Source organism: Pelophylax lessonae (genome assembly GCF_965119305.1).
Source record: "Pelophylax lessonae genome assembly, chromosome: 11".
In the NCBI taxonomy this organism is placed as follows: domain Eukaryota; kingdom Metazoa; phylum Chordata; class Amphibia; order Anura; family Ranidae; genus Pelophylax; species Pelophylax lessonae.
Window position 1 is genome coordinate 145,531,323 of NC_138778.1, and position 17,119 is coordinate 145,548,441.

The 17,119-nt window shown below is 41.5% G+C and overlaps 1 protein-coding gene across 1 annotated transcript in view; it reads left to right on the plus strand.

Annotated features, from left to right (window-relative positions):
• Window positions 1-17,119, plus strand: part of LOC309566630 (proton channel OTOP2-like) — a 110,699-nt gene that overhangs the window by 69,556 nt on the left and 24,024 nt on the right. The window contains exon 3 of the mRNA XM_082271856.1: window positions 4,997-5,055. Coding sequence (XP_082127982.1) covers window positions 4,997-5,055 — 59 coding nt within the window. The remainder of the gene's footprint in view (window positions 1-4,996; window positions 5,056-17,119) is intronic.

Sequence of the window (17,119 nt, forward strand, 5' to 3'; positions counted from 1 at the left end):
GAGGAGTATGGAACAGACAGCACCCTCAAATCTTCAGAAGTATGAGATGAACCCCAAAAACTTGGAAAGGTGGATCTCACACGTACCGACACAGACTATCCCGCAATTCAATTGATCCTCAAAGGTTTTTATTGAATAGCGGAATAGGAAATATGATCAAAAAAAGTGTATGTATCTCGCACGTACACAACCACACTAGGCCCCAATTACTATTGTTTGTACCCCTAAAAGGATGGTTGAGCAGTAGGAGCAGGAGTATGGAACAGGCAGCACCCTCAAATCTTCAGAAGTATGAGATGAACCCCAACAACTTGGAAAGGTGGATCTCACACGTACCGACACAGACTATCTCGCAATTGAATTGATCCCCAAAGGTTTTAATTGAATAGCGGAATAGAAAATATGATCAAAAAGAAAGTGTATGTATCTCGCACGTACACCACCACACTAGGCCCCAACTACTATTGTTTGTACCCCTAAAAGGATGGTTGAGCAGTAGGAGGAGGAGTATGGAACAGGCAGCACCCTCAAATCTTCAGTAGTATGAGATGAACCCCAAAAACTTGGAAAGGTGGATCTCTCTCACACGTACCAACACAGACTATCCCCCAATTTAACTGATCCCCAAAGGTTTTTGATTAAATAGCGGAATAGAAAATATGATCCAAAAAAAGTGTATGTATATCACACGTACACAACCACACTAGGCCCCAATTACTATTGTTTGTACCCCTAAAAGGCTAGATGAGGAGTAGGGGGAGTATGGAACAGGCAGCACCCTCAAACCTTCAGAAGTATGAGATGAACCCCAACAACTTGGAAAGGTGGATCTCTCTCACACGTACCAACACAGACTATCCCCCAATTTAACTGATCCCCAAAGGTTTTTGATTAAATAGCGGAATAGAAAATATGATCCAAAAAAAGTGTATGTATATCACACGTACACAACCACACTAGGCCCCAATTACTATTGTTTGTACCCCTAAAAGGCTAGATGAGGAGTAGGGGGGGTATGGAACAGGCAGCACCCTCAAACCTTCAGAAGTATGAGATGAACCCCAACAACTTGGAAAGGTGGATCTCTCTCACACGTACCAACACAGACTATCCCCCAATTTAACTGATCCCCAAAGGTTTTTGATTAAATAGCGGAATAGAAAATATGATCCAAAAAAAGTGTATGTATATCACACGTACACAACCACACTGGGCCCCAATTACTATTGTTTGTACCCCTAAAAGGCTAGATGAGGAGTAGGGGGAGTATGGAACAGGCAGCACCCTCAAACCTTCAGAAGTATGAGATGAACCCCAACAACTTGGAAAGGTGGATCTCTCTCACACGTACCAACACAGACTATCCCCCAATTTAACTGATCCCCAAAGGTTTTTGATTAAATAGCGGAATAGAAAATATGATCCAAAAAAAGTGTATGTATATCACACGTACACAACCACACTAGGCCCCAATTACTATTGTTTGTACCCCTAAAAGGCTAGATGAGGAGTAGGGGGAGTATGGAACAGGCAGCACCCTCAAACCTTCAGAAGTATGAGATGAACCCCAACAACTTGGAAAGGTGGATCTCTCTCACACGTACCAACACAGACTATCCCCCAATTTAACTGATCCCCAAAGGTTTTTGATTAAATAGCGGAATAGAAAATATGATCCAAAAAAAGTGTATGTATATCACACGTACACAACCACACTAGGCCCCAATTACTATTGTTTGTACCCCTAAAAGGCTAGATGAGGAGTAGGGGGGGTATGGAACAGGCAGCACCCTCAAACCTTCAGAAGTATGAGATGAACCCCAACAACTTGGAAAGGTGGATCTCTCTCACACGTACCAACACAGACTATCCCCCAATTTAACTGATCCCCAAAGGTTTTTGATTAAATAGCGGAATAGAAAATATGATCCAAAAAAAGTGTATGTATATCACACGTACACAACCACACTAGGCCCCAATTACTATTGTTTGTACCCCTAAAAGGCTAGGAGTAGGGGGAGTATGGAACAGGCAGCACCCTCAAACCTTCAGAAGTATGAGATGAACCCCAACAACTTGGAAAGGTGGATCTCTCTCACACGTACCAACACAGACTATCCCCCAATTTAACTGATCCCCAAAGGTTTTTGATTAAATAGCGGAATAGAAAATATGATCCAAAAAAAGTGTATGTATATCACACGTACACAACCACACTAGGCCCCAATTACTATTGTTTGTACCCCTAAAAGGCTAGATGAGGAGTAGGGGGGGTATGGAACAGGCAGCACCCTCAAACCTTCAGAAGTATGAGATGAACCCCAACAACTTGGAAAGGTGGATCTCTCTCACACGTACCAACACAGACTATCCCCCAATTTAACTGATCCCCAAAGGTTTTTGATTAAATAGCGGAATAGAAAATATGATCCAAAAAAAGTGTATGTATATCACACGTACACAACCACACTAGGCCCCAATTACTATTGTTTGTACCCCTAAAAGGCTAGATGAGGAGTAGGGGGGGTATGGAACAGGCAGCACCCTCAAACCTTCAGAAGTATGAGATGAACCCCAACAACTTGGAAAGGTGGATCTCTCTCACACGTACCAACACAGACTATCCCCCAATTTTACTGATCCCCAAAGGTTTTTGATTAAATAGCGGAATAGAAAATATGATCCAAAAAAAGTGTATGTATATCACACGTACACAACCACACTAGGCCCCAATTACTATTGTTTGTACCCCTAAAAGGCTAGATGAGGAGTAGGGGGAGTATGGAACAGGCAGCACCCTCAAACCTTCAGAAGTATGAGATTGTGTTCACTGTACCCCACAAAGATTGAGTTCACTGCACCCCACAATGATTGTGTTCACTGCACCCCACAAAGATTGTGTTCACTGCACCTCACAAAGATTGTGTTCACTGTACCCCCCAAAGATTGTGTTCACTGCACCCCACAAAGATTCTGTTCACTGTACCCCACAAAGATTGTGTTCACTGCACCCTAAAAGGATGTTGTTCACTGCACCCCACAAAGATTGTGTTCACTGCACCCTAAAAGGATGTTGTTCACTGCACCCCAAAAAGATTGTGTTCACTGTACCCCCCCAAAGATTGTGTTCACTGCACCCCACAAAGATTGTGTTCACTGCACCCCAAAAAGATTGTGTTCACTGTACCCCCCAAAGATTGTGTTCACTGCACCCCAAAAAGATTGTGTTCACTGCACCCCAAAAATGATTTTGTTCACTGCACCCCAAAAAGGATTTTGTTCACTGCACCCCAAAAAGGATGTTGTTCACTCCACCCCAAAAAGATTGTGTTCACTGCACCCCAAAAAGATTGTGTTCACTGCACCCCACAAAGGATTTTGTTCACTGCACCCCAAAAAGATTGTGTTCACTGCACCCCAAAAAGGATGTTGTTCACTGCACCCCAAAAAGGATTTTGTTCACTGCACCCCAAAAAGATTGTGTTCACTGCACCCCACAAAGGATTTTGTTCACTGCACCCCACAAAGATTGTGTTCACTGCACACCAAAAAGGATTGTGTTCACTGCACCCCAAAAAGATTTTGTTCACTGCACCCCAAAAAGATTGTGTTCACTGCAGCCCAAAAAGATTGTGTTCACTGCAGCCCAAAAAGATTGTGTTCACTGCAGCCCAAAAAGATTGTGTTCACTGCAGCCCAAAAAGATTGTGTTCACTGCAGCTCACACACAGAAAAATGGATGTGGATCACTGACACCTGCCTATCTCCAATCCCACACCACACAGCAATATCGATTGTAGTTTGTAGAACACAGTTTGCCTAAAATTCAGCAGACTCTGTCCCTAACAGGATTGAGAAGAGATCGTAGATCAGGATTGAGTGCAGACCCCACCCCCCACACAGCAATATCGATTGTAGTTTGTAGAAGACACTGACCCTATATAATTCAGCAGACTCTATCCCTAAAATGCCTACAACTCGCCCTGCCTAAACACTCCGACCTGTCCCTCAATTCTATCCGGACACAAATGTTTTTTTCCTGCCTATCTTTCCCTAATCAGCAGCCAGCACGTTGATGTGTGCTCTGTCCCTGAATCTAAGCAGCATAATGACGCCGCTGCGGCTGCCTCGAACTTATAAAGACTTGGTCACATGCTTCAGACGGCCAATCACAGCTACTGAGACATTTGCAGGCATGGCTGGGATGGCTTAAGGCACACCAGTTAAACGATTGTTGATTGGCTGTTGAAAGCCCGCCATGAAAAGAGCGCCAAAGCATGCAAAACCCGGAAATAAAACGACCGAACACGGATTTTTACCCGAACATACAGTAAAGTGTCCGTGTCCGTGTTCGGGTACAAAAAATCCAATTATTCGGTACGAACACGAATAATACAGTCCGTGTTCGCTCAACACTATTCATTTATTTCAATGGCCAAAATAAATTATTCTGGCTAATGAAATGAATTTACGTCCCAGAGATTTATGCCTGTAAAAGCTCCTAAAAGCTTTAGACACTTCCTGCAAAAATGCCCTGTGTGCAGGAGGCCTTACAATGCTAATCACCCTAGGTCAGTGATGGCCAACCTTGGCACCCCAGATGTTTCCCATGATGCTCAACTACACTGCAGAGTGCATGAGCATCATGGTAAATGTAATTCCAAAACATCTGGGGTGCCAAGGTTTGCCGTCATTGCCCTAGGTCATCCTAAGCATTTCCAATCGCAGGAGACCGTCCCATAGAAGTCTATGGGAAACCACTGTGCAGGCGCAGACAGCACAATGAAATAGTGCGGAAGGCTGTGACTGAAGAATATAGGTAAGTATGCATCTGGGGAGAGCAAGGATTAGTTTAGGAGGTAGGAGAAAAAAAAGGATTAGTGCAACTTGAAAGTACACCTATCCTTTAAATGGAAATAATTTTATTTATTTTACATTGTAACATTTTTAAATAAATGTTGCAGTATTCCTTAATAAAGTTGTGCTTTTCTTGCAGACATGTTTTCTTTGGATCTCTTGCAAACATTGTGTCCAGATCCATTTAACTGTTACCAGGTAAGTAGGAATCCAAAAATGTGTCTGGGGGTAAGGATAGATATGTGCACCAAAGCACCCCCCTTTTTCCAAAGAGAGACTGTTCTGCATGCTGAGAAAGTCGTTTTTTAATGTTTTTTCTCTAACAGTATTTTGTATTTACAGATTTATTTTTTAAATTTATATTGAACATTTTTTTGTTTTGTAAGGGTCCTTTCACACGGCCGCTCCGTGTGTCTGCAAATCATCCAATCCGTTTGCGGATGATTTGCGGACATAATGTAAGTGAATGGCACTGCGGGTGTCAGAGGAATACCATCCGCTGACACCCGATTTTCCTCCTGTCAGTTCTGTTCCGTTTTTACGAACGGAACAGAACCCTATTTTTCCTTCCGTGTAAAAAACGGAAAGGAAGGAAAATCAGATGTCAGCGGTGTCATCCGCTGACATCCGCAGTGCCATATACTTACATTATGTCCGTATATCATCCGCAAACGGATGGGATGATATGCGGGCACACGGAGCAGATGACACAAATGTCATCTGCTCCGTGGAAAAAAAAAAAAAAAAGTCCCGCAGCGGAGCTTTCACACGGAGCGGCCGTGTGAAAGGAGCCTTAGGCTGTCCCTGCCCTGCTGAAGCAGAAATGTCCAGGGACAGCAGTGCAACTTGGGTACTACCTTAACCACTTCTCGTCTGCTCACTCGAGCACTACTGCGGCAAAGTGGTTCGTTATCGTCTGGCGACGTAGACCTACGTCGCCAGACACTCCCCTTTCTCGGCGGCGCGCGCGCCGCCGGAGGCTCGCTCCCGCTGTGTTCAGTCACAGAGGGAGTCGGGCCAGGATCGTCGGGGATCAAGTGTGGAGACCCGCCTGCTTGTGTAAACAAAGCGGGCGGATCTCCTAAGTGACAGGCAGGGTCAGATTGCAGGGTTCAGCATAGCTGAACCCTCGATCTGTCCCTGTGTCACACAGTCACCTCCCCCCACACACGTTAGTAAGCACCAGGCATACATTAACCCCTCCCTCTCCAATAAAATTAACCCCTTCCCTGCCAGTGTCATTTTTACAGTAACAGTGCATTTATATAGCACTGATTACTGCAGTAATGTCACTGGTACCCCCAAAAGTGTCAAAAATGTCAGTCAAGGGTCCAATCTGTCCGCCGCAATGTCGCAGTCCCGCAAAAAAAATCGCAGATCGCCGCCATTACTCGTTAAAAAAAAAACACCAAAAATGCCATAAATCTTTCCCTTAGTTAGTAAACGCAATAACTTTTGCGCAAACCAATCAAAGTACGCTTTTTGTGATTTTTTTTTACCAAACATAGGTAGCAGAAAACAAATTGGCCAAAAATGTAAAAAAAATTTGATTTTTACATTTTTTTGGGGGGGAATTTCATATAAAAAAATTTGAAAAATATTGTTATTTTTTCAAAATTTACGCTCTTTTTTTGTTTATAGCGCAAAAACTAAAAATTGCAGAGGTGATCAAATACCATTAAAAGAAAGCTCTGTTTGTGGGGAAAAAAGGACGTAAATTTCGTTTGGGTACAGCGTCACACGACCGCGCAATTGTCAGTTAAAGTCACACATCGCCGAATCGCAAAAAGTGGCCCAGACGCAAGACAGCAAAATCCTCCGGTGGTAAAGTGGTTAAAAAAAAAAAAAAAGAAAGCCTTAGGCCTAAACACCACCTTTCCTCTATGTAAAAATAAAAAACAAAAGATAAGTGCCACTAGGTCAAACAATTGCCTTGCAGAGGGGATGACAGCCACAAGAAGTACTCTTGGCATTATCTGCCCATAGTTCTTTGATGTAAAACTGCTTTCCAATATGATAAAAAAATAATGTTGCGCTGTCATATAAATAAGTGCAATATCCTTCACAAATGATACTTAAAGTTAAATGCTAGATGAAAGTCCAAACAAAATTAATTAGTCAAATGTCCAGAAACCAAATCAACTCCATAAGGTGATAGATAAAAATGAGCAAATATCCTGCGGTTCTTATTAGGTGCAACACCCAGTGCTCCCCATAGGAAATCAGGGCAAATATATCCTCCTACCAGATCGTTAGACCTATCAAGGTCTATATTCACATCAGTGAGCTTCACCCCTCACTCTAGGTGTAGGCTACCTCTGCTTTTCAGCCGCCTTGTGGATCCTAATAAAGAAAATTCCCACAAACAAATATCCTTAAAGGGTAACTCCACTTTCGTGGGGGAAAAAATCAGCAAACAAAGAAAAAACAATATAGTGTATACAATTGTGACACAAATCATATTGTAATTGAATGTTATTAAAAATGACCTTTCCTTTTCTATCTGCAGCTGTTGTATTTTCTGAAAATGGAATGCAATATGGCTACCTGGAACTGTTCTGTACACAGAATGTATACTGACCACACCCCAGAAACATCATTTCCTGCTTGTGTGATTGGCTCATCACTTTTCCCAGAAGTCTGCCTAAGAAACAAGTCAGATTTCTGGCATCCCCTGCAACAAAAATTAAATTTTTTGGTGGGATACTCCCAATAGGAACACGTCTAAAGGGATGCAGGCCCAGTAGCTTTCCTCATTAGTGCTCTGCAGCTGCCACAGCTGATAGATAACTATGAAACCACTCCCATTAGACCCACTCAGCACAGAGGAACAATGATTCTTCAGAATAACAAAAGGTAGGAATCTGCAACAAAGTTTATTAAAATCCTTGCAATGTACAGAGATCACCCAGAGGGAAATGTTTTTTCTCAAAAAAAGTTGGGTTACGCTTTGAGGAACCTCAGACCTGGTCATACAGTGTACCACTGAGAAGATAAAAAACTCATTGCGCAGCGTCCAATAAAAGCTTAAGAGTTTAATAAAAATATACTTACAACAGCAAAGTTAAAAGGCTTTGGAAAAACATACAATCATCCCACACCCTCCATGGGCGTCACATTGTCACTGCTATTTCCTTGCCTTTTAGCGATGAAGTCGTGACGCCTGTGGAGGCGCGTGAGGGGTGAAGCTCACTGATGTGAATATAGACCTTGATAGGTCTAACGATCTGGTAGGAGGATATATTTGCCCTGATTTCCTATGGGGAGCACTGGGTGTTGCACCTAATAAGAACCGGAGGATATTTGCTCATTTTTATCTATCACCTTATGGACTTGATTTGGTTTCTGGACATTTGACTAAAAATTTTGTTTGGACTTTCATCTAGCATTTAACTTTTAGTATCCTTTGTGAAGGATATTACACTTATTTATATGACAGCGCAACACGTTTTTTTTATCCTATTTTTGCTATATTGCTGTGTAATATTGTGAGTGCTGCTGTACACTGCCGGTTCACACTGGGGGCGACTTGTCAGGCGACCTGCCATGCCATAGATTAGCACAGGACCCGTTCTAATAGGAGCTACTTTGGGGCGACCTGGAGCGACCTGCATTGACTTCAATGATATGAAGTCCGTGCATGTCTCTCCGAGGTCGCGGTGCGAGCTGTGCACCGCGACCTCACAGGTCGCCCCGGCAAGTCGGGTCGCCTGTATGTGAACCGGCTCTTTAATTGTATATATTTTATTATCACATTGTATACATCAAGCACAGGTTTTCTTTATATACATTTTTTGCTTTCCAATATGGTCTTAATTACATCGCAGGGTTTTTCTGACAATGTGGCAGGTAGAGCAAAGATGGAAAAGGTGGACACTGACAGTTCAAAGGAGTTGAAAGTCTCACTCAAGGAACTCAATGAAAGAGAACAAGAAATAACACATAATAACAGTGTTAAATTATTAAAGAATATTGCACAATGGATCAATACAATCAAAATGTTGATGATTTATTAGCAGCCAGTCAGGAAGACAATGAAGGGACTGAAAGGTCAGCTGAGGTGGAAACTTCCAGAAAGCAGCAATATGGAAGATCCAGTTAAGTAAATTGCCCTGCAACAAAAATAATTAAAAAGAATGACACTCAACTGGCAGAGGTGATGGCATTGGCAACAAGGAATAGTAGGTGAAGTAGACACATGGAATATGTCTAATTGGTTAAAAAAAGCCATTGCTGAAGCCCAGAAATAACCAGAGAGTTATGGGAAAGATGGATAGTGGATCTTCTGTGGTATCTGTTAGAGAAGGGGTGAGCCTATAAAATAGTCCCGGTGCAGAATCTAAGCATAGATACCAGATCTTCACAAGCATCTCCTGCAAGGAGTGATGGACCTAAATGGTGGGTATACCAGGCTGTGGCTCTCAGAACCACCTATGTAGGTAACAACTGATTAGGAATAGAACCAGGTTATTCAAGAAAGAAATGATCCTTAGAGACCCTAACACACGCATCGATAGTTGGCCGTGAATTTTCGGACAACGTCCGATAGGCCGATTTTCGGCTTGTTAGTATGATGATTTCGACAACCGACTCAGACTTTTCGGCCGAACAAAATCTGGTGAGCAGGCTATAAAATTTTTGTTGGCCGTCAACACAACGGCCGATTTTCTTGCAGTCAGTACAGATTTCGGCAGACAAAAATCTGATGAGCAAGACTGGGCATGCTCAGAGAAGAAAAAACACACGGAAAGTTAACCAGCACATGACATCACTTCTGAAGTTGGTTTTTGTTGGCCGAGAAAATTCGTGTGCAGTCTAGAGCACATTTCAACCAACACAACAACACTGGACAAAAGACGGCCGATCGGTCGGCCGATAATCGTTGCGTGTGTACGAGGCTTTAGGGTCTGTTTTGGACGACCTTTAGAGAGATCTGTGTACAGTTTTTTTTTTTTTCAAGAAGCCAGGAGTGAAATTACATTTTCTGGCAATTTTAAACGTTATCCTTTTATAAATATCATTAAAAAAAATCACTGCTCCCAGCTTAGTGGAGTTTTTTATGAAATGTAGAAATTAATATAAAAATTAAAATTTTGAATGGGGAGAAAAAACTGCGCTAAACCCTATTAAGGAAGGATGTTTGGGATCCTACCACAACAGTAAATTAGTGACAATATAAGTGCAAAAAAATGTGTATATGCTCAGGTATTGCTACCTAATGCTTTAAATAAATATTAGAAATAATAAATTTATACCTCAATTAAAACTGTTATAATTTATAGCATATAAACTGGTGTGCATGCAAAATAGTGCATCAACTAAATAATATAAATATAATATCAATATAAAACTAGTATATAGTATAGCATATAAACGGGTGTACGTGCAAAATAGTGCATCAACTAAAATGCTGTGATAGATAATGGTATAAATATTCAGCAATTTAAAGTGCAAACAAATGGCTAAGGTGCTTTAATATCATAAATTAATTAATTAATAAGCAGTCCATATAAGTGCAAATGTAAAATGGTGCAAATAGTGCAAAAAGTCCTTCTGTGCAGATCAAAAGTGCTGGTGCTTTTCTCATATGTAATAGTGGTGTGACCCTCCGCTTCTCTTCCTGGTGGTAAATGGTAGGAAGACCCACTTACCAGATCCCGTGGATTCCTGTAGGCGTACGCTAGCAGGAATCAGTAAAGGCTCGGGTGTATCTCTCTCAGTTGGATACCGATTTCCTGGGGGTGCTGAGAATGTCCGGGGTCCACTACTTGCTCCTGCTCCTGGGTGCACTCAGGATATGGGGAGAAAAAGACGTTTGTAAAAAGATTTCCTCTTTATTCAGTAAGTAAAATATATAAAAACCGCAATCACAATAAAACAAGAGTAAAAATATGCTGGTGCCCTTCTGTGAATGTCCTTTGCAGACACCAAGCCTCGCGGCTGTGTTGGATGTCTGCTCGTGAAAGCCACGCCGTACCTACCGTACCTGGAAGTGGGGAAGTGGTGTGCGGTTCACCTAGGGCCCAGAATGAGGCAGCGTGCGTTGCAACTTGACGCGTTTCGTCATAGAACTGACTTCTCCTGGTTACGGTAGTTTACTTACTGAATAAAGAGGAAATCTTTTTACAGACGTCTGCACTATGAGGAGCCTTCTTTTTCTCCCCATATCCTGAGTGCACCCAGGAGCAGGAGCAAGTAGTGGACCCCGGACATTCTCAGCACCCCCAGGAAATCGGTATCCAAATGAGAGAGATACACCCGAGCCTTTACTGATTCCTGCTGGCGTACGCCTACAGGAATCCACGGAATCTGGTAAGTGGGTCTTCCTACCATTTACCACCGGGAAGAGAAGCGGAGGGTCACACCCCTATTACATATGAGAAAAGCACCAGCACTTTTAATCTGCACAGAAGGACTTTTTGCACTATTTGCACCATTTTACATTTGCACTTATATGGACTGCTTATTAATTAATTTATGATATTAAAGCACCTTAGCCATTTGTTTGCACTTTAAATTGCTGAATATTTATACCATTATCTATCACAGAATTTTAGTTCATGCACTATTTTGCACGTACACCCGTTTATATGCTATACTATATACTAGTTTTATATTGATATTATATTTACAGTAAACCCCCGCTCCATCGCGGTTCAGTTTTTGCGGTCCCGGTATATTGCGTTTTTTTCTGTAATGTTATTTTACTATATAAATGATTAAAAATGAAATATTTTTGTGTTTTCCATAGCTCTTGCTATGTCTCCCAGTATCTTTTATGTGTTTAAATGAGTTTCTATTGTTTTAAAAGTGTGTTTAAAGACCTTAAAATGCTTCTACACGTACAGTGACAGTAAAATAAACATGCCTACAATGCATTTTAATAGGGTTTTTCTATTTCACGGATTTTCACTTTTCGCGGCTGGGTCCGGAACGTAACCCCCACAATGGAGGTTTACTGTATATTATTTAGTTGATGCACTATTTTGCATGCACACCAGTTTATATGCTATAAATTATAACAGTTTTAATTGAGGTATAAATGTATTATTTCTAATATTTATTTAAAGCATTAGGTAGCAATACCTAAGCATATACACATTTTTTTGCACTTATATTGTCACTAATTTACTGTTGTGGTAGGATCCCAACATCCTTCCTTAATAGGGTTTAGCGCAGTTTTTTTCTCCCCCATTCATGATTACATATCCACTGTTGAACTAGCATTACCCTTAATACATAAAATTCTTATAGCTATTCCAGTGGCGCGAGTGATATCATTTATAAATTAAAAATTTGACCCTAGATAATCTTTAAATTATACTGACTATTTTAATTTACCTATTAGAAATGCATAAAGAGTTTAAATATTAACAAAAAACATACAACAGAGGATACAGCAGTGCAAAATTTGCCAGAAGCAGGATAGTTTTATTCAAGGATAATATGCCTATCCAGCATACACATGCCTAACTTTTATTTTATCTATGGGGACAGAGGGCTGCAGTATATGTGTGTGATGTCATGTGAGGGGGTTTATATGCAGGCTGTTTTTGCACTTCATTTTTTTTAGGGATGAAAAAATAGGCTGTTGGCTGGAATATGAGCAACAACTGCCTGATGCGCTCTAATCACCCAAAGCATAAAATGATATTCTTGAAAAACAAATAATGGAGCTCAAGGGTTGACAGTTGAAGATCTTTCAATCAGTTATTGTCAACAGATAAAAAGGATCTTTGGGTGTACACAACTGTGCACACAGACAGGGAACATAGTTAATATGTACACAGTATTACAACTCAAATAATTCAAGCATAGTTTGTTAAAGTAGATGTAAGCCAAACAATAAAATATTATGTAAGCTTTGACAACCGGTGATGTTGATTTGGGCCCTTGTTTGGGTACTTTGTGTGATGGGGTGACAGTGTCAAAGCCCCTGTCTCCCATAATCTCCCATCTGCAAATCATTCTGTAAAATGCATTCTAAAAGGAAAAATAAACCTCTGTGCTCATGCACATTGTCCTGGAATGTTGTACTATTTAACCACTTGCCGACCGCTGCTGCGGCGGTCAGCCCCTCACAGGCAAAGTGACGCATGGGTACGTCACTAGCCTGTGAGGCTCTGGGGAGCGAGCGCGTGCCGCTGGAGGCGCGCTCCCGCTCTGTCACGGACCCCCCCCCCCCCGCGCGCGTGTGCCCGGCGAACCCGATGTCTGCCGGGCACTCACGATCGTCCGTGACAGCGGGAGAAAGGCAGGCGGCTGATGTAAACAAGCCGCCTGTCATTCTCCCCTGTGTAGAAACAATGATCATACAGTTCTACTATGTAGGACCGTTGATCACTGTTCCTACACCTCAAGCCACAGCCAATCACAGTTAGAATCACGCCCCTAGGGACACACACCACCCCTCCCTCTCAAAAAAGTTAACCCCTTCACTACCAGTGTCATTTTACAGTAACAGTGCATATGTATAGCACTGATTACTGTAGAAATGTCACTGGTACCCCCAAAAGTGTCAAAAATGTCAGTCAGGGGTCCGATCTGTCTGCCCCAATGTCACAGTCCCACAAAAAAATTGCAGATCGCCGCCATTACGCGTTAAAAAAAAACGTGACAAAAATCTTTCCCTTTGTTAGTAAATGCGATAACTTTTGCGCAAACCAATCAAAATACGTTTTTTGCGATTTTTTTTTTTACCAAACATATGTAGCATAAAACAAATTGGCTGAAAATGTTAAAAAATTTAGATTTTTACATTTTTTTTTGGAATTTCATATAAAAAAATGTGAAAAATATTGTTATTTTTGCAAAATTGTCGCTCTTTTTTTGTTTATAGCGCATGATCAAAAAATCCCACAGGTAATCAAATACCACCAAAAGAAAGCTCTGTTTGTGCGAAAAAAAGGACGTCAAATTCGTTTAGGTACAGCGTCGCATGACCGTGCAATTGTCCGTTAAAGTCATGCAGTGCCGAATCGCAAAATAGGCCCTGGTCAGGAAGGGGGTAAAATCTTCCGGGGCTTAAGTGGTTAAAAAAAAAAAATTGCCTTTAAAAAGTTAGCAAATATGTGATGTGAAAGTACACACATGCAACTGGTTTTCAGTAAAATGTGACAGAAGTTAGGGACAGGCCTTTGAAAAACAAACATTCAACCTGTTATGATTGTGGACAGTGCATGCAGGGAGCCTGTAAAAAGGCTGCAGGACACCCATCAGCAGCACTTCATGCTTGTGTGAGGGTCTTGTGTCTCATGGTTGCCTTCTTTGAGACTGTACTGTTTCAATTCATTATGGATTTCCAACCCAGCAATGGAGTCAGGGAAGATCACTCCAAAGACTTGGAAAGTTCTCATGATGGAGCAGGGGGCTTGGTCGTTGTCCCTTCAATATTGGACACACCTTGTGTGAGGACACCTAAAAATATTATGAATTGAATAGTTAGCCAGTAATAATGCTCTGAATAAACAGAAATCCCCAAAGAAGGCACAACTCTCCATGCACAAATCTAAGCTTGTCTATAGATCACAAGTCTAATTTTATTACTCGTAGGATTCTTAATCAATTTAAGTGTCTAAACCCAGAACAAAAAAATTGGATTATGGCTTACCTCCCTAATGGGGACACGTTGGGTATAAAATAAATGGTTTGTGAATAATAATCATCGTTATGGACCAAACACTTTTGCTCCCATACAAAATGTGTTAAAAGTGTGATCTGTGTGCTTTAGCATGTCAACCCCAGGACACTCCAGTTGTTTTGAGTAATGCTTATGGATAAAAGTACAACTACCATATGTAAATCATGTAAACTGTTTTAAACATCTTTAATCTATTTATTGTAAAGCATTTCATCGACCTAAACCACGTCATTCAAGGAAAATTTAATTAATTAGTTGTAATCTATATTAATTAAACAGGAATATGTTTAGTTTGTACATACTTAATTTCTTATTATAAAGTATATTTAATTCTGCTTATGATGGCATAGGGATTTAGCCAAATGAAAAGGCTTTAAATAAATACATTTTAAAATACCGAACTCTAGCATTCCAATGTCAAATGTACACAGGGAGTAACATTGACTGCCACATTAAATAGCAAGGTACAGCTTTTGGGTTATTTATTTATTTTATATTTTTACAATTTTATACATTGATGTCATTTTTATTTACTTAAAATATTTATTTGACAGATAAACCTTTAATATAGGGTACACTGTGACACAGGATTCACAAAGCACCATGGGTTTTCTAAAAAGAGCTTTTAGGTCCTGCTCAAATGTGTGTAGGCAGGTGATCTACTGTAGTTTTAGTTAGCCTGGCTGCCCAGGTGGGGGGAAGGGGTTACCGTTTTAACTGCCTTCCCTTGTGTGTTAGTGGGTTTTTGCTGGGGTCCAGCCTCCCTCCCGTGTTGCATAAAAAGGGATGAAGTCTGGACTCCAGGGGGAAGAAGAAAAAAGCGGGACCAAAAAGAACACAGGGCATTTGTGAGAGTTGCTGGGACCTGTGGTCCAGCATTAGAGGCCATCGCATTGGGACATCCCAAGGGCATGAACTCCTCCGTATGGGCTCTTCCAAGAATGGACTACTCCCGATATAACCTCACCTGTTCAAGTAACCTGGGGCAGCCACAACTAGGTGTATTTAGGATGAGGACTTTATTGTATGTTTTTACGTGTTCTACCTGACTTTCAGTAAAGTTGTTTCTGCTGTGCTAAGCCTGGTCTGAAGTTACTCAAAGTGGGCATATTGGGTTTTGGCATATTCCTAAAAAAACAGCACTTGGGGGTAAGACTAACACCACTATAAAAGGTTTACTCGCAAGACAAGGAAGAGGAGGTAGTTGCCATGGGTAACCGATGATTACTACAGCCAGAGCACCAGTCATTGGGCTTGATACCTGGTTAGTTTGACCGGGGCTCTGGTAGTGAGGGGGTCTGTGTTCTGACTCCCTCCAAAGCTATCCATCCCCTCCAGTCACTGGGAGCAGACTAGCGTCACAGAGATCCAAGGCCTGGTCACTAGGTATGGAAAGGGAACGGAAGGGTTAAAGAGCACGCATAGAACCCACTATGTGCTTGGAAGGATTCAATTTTGTTACTAGGAGTGAGGTAACTGGGGGTGAAAGTTCTGCTAGCCCCCTTCTAATGCAACATATACATCTACTCAAGTATGTAGTGCCATGCGACACAACATCTTAAGGAAGAACTCCACACATCCACTGCACACAAGTGGCTCATCTCTGATTTAGGGACTGCCTTAATGTTTGGTGCTTCACATGACCGCAGCCTCTGCATGGTTCCAGGCATTGGTAAGCAGCACGCCTTTGGGCAAATTGTTAACCCTCGTGCACGGGCACAGCCAGACCCCGCCCACGCGTATGCTGATGTGACAGAACATACACACATTTTTCCACGTTCAAATTTCAACAGGCTGCCCTACACAGGAGAAACACTCAAAAGAAGTGCTTGACGCTTTTTACATATTGCACTGCACCAAACTTTATTGTACTTTGTTGTTAGCGAGATGCGTGGGGGTATCTAACACAATGGATAATAATTGTATTTCTTAGCCCTGAATTACTGTGTTCATTTTAATTAACCAATTGCATACAAGCAAAAATACAGTTTTTTTTCTTATGCCTGTGATTGGGAATTTAATGTGAACACAGCTTATTTACTTCAATACGTGCCAAGCTAAAATAGGGCAAAATTGTTCAGAGCAGCTCTATGTTTCAATGTTTTTTATTAAAGGTTTTTTCAATACAAAGAAAAAAAAGTCAAGAGATTCCAACTTTAGTTTTGAACAATATACAATATCCACGAGTGGGACTACATATTGAATAAACATGAGAGGTTATGTAATGTAACCACTCAAGTACAGAGCAAAAGACTCATAACAGCAGACCTCGCTTTAATAAAGAGTTAATCTTTCTGAAACCACTTTCTTCAACACACAACTAGGACCTACAGCCACAAAATGCAACTTGTTTTTCAATCGACTGTAGTATACCTTAAGTGTCCATTCACACTAGTATGACTTGTCAGGCGACTTGGTCAGCCTGACAAGTCACGCACCGTCGCCTCCCATTGTGTGGTACAGGAACGGTTCTAATAGGAGCGACACAAGTCGCTCCGACTTAAAAAAAGGGTCCTGTACTACTTCGGGCGACCTCGGAGCGACTTGCATAGACATTAATTTTATGAAATCCGTGCAAGTCGTGCCAAAGTCGCGCTGCACGCGACTTCACAGGTCGCCCCG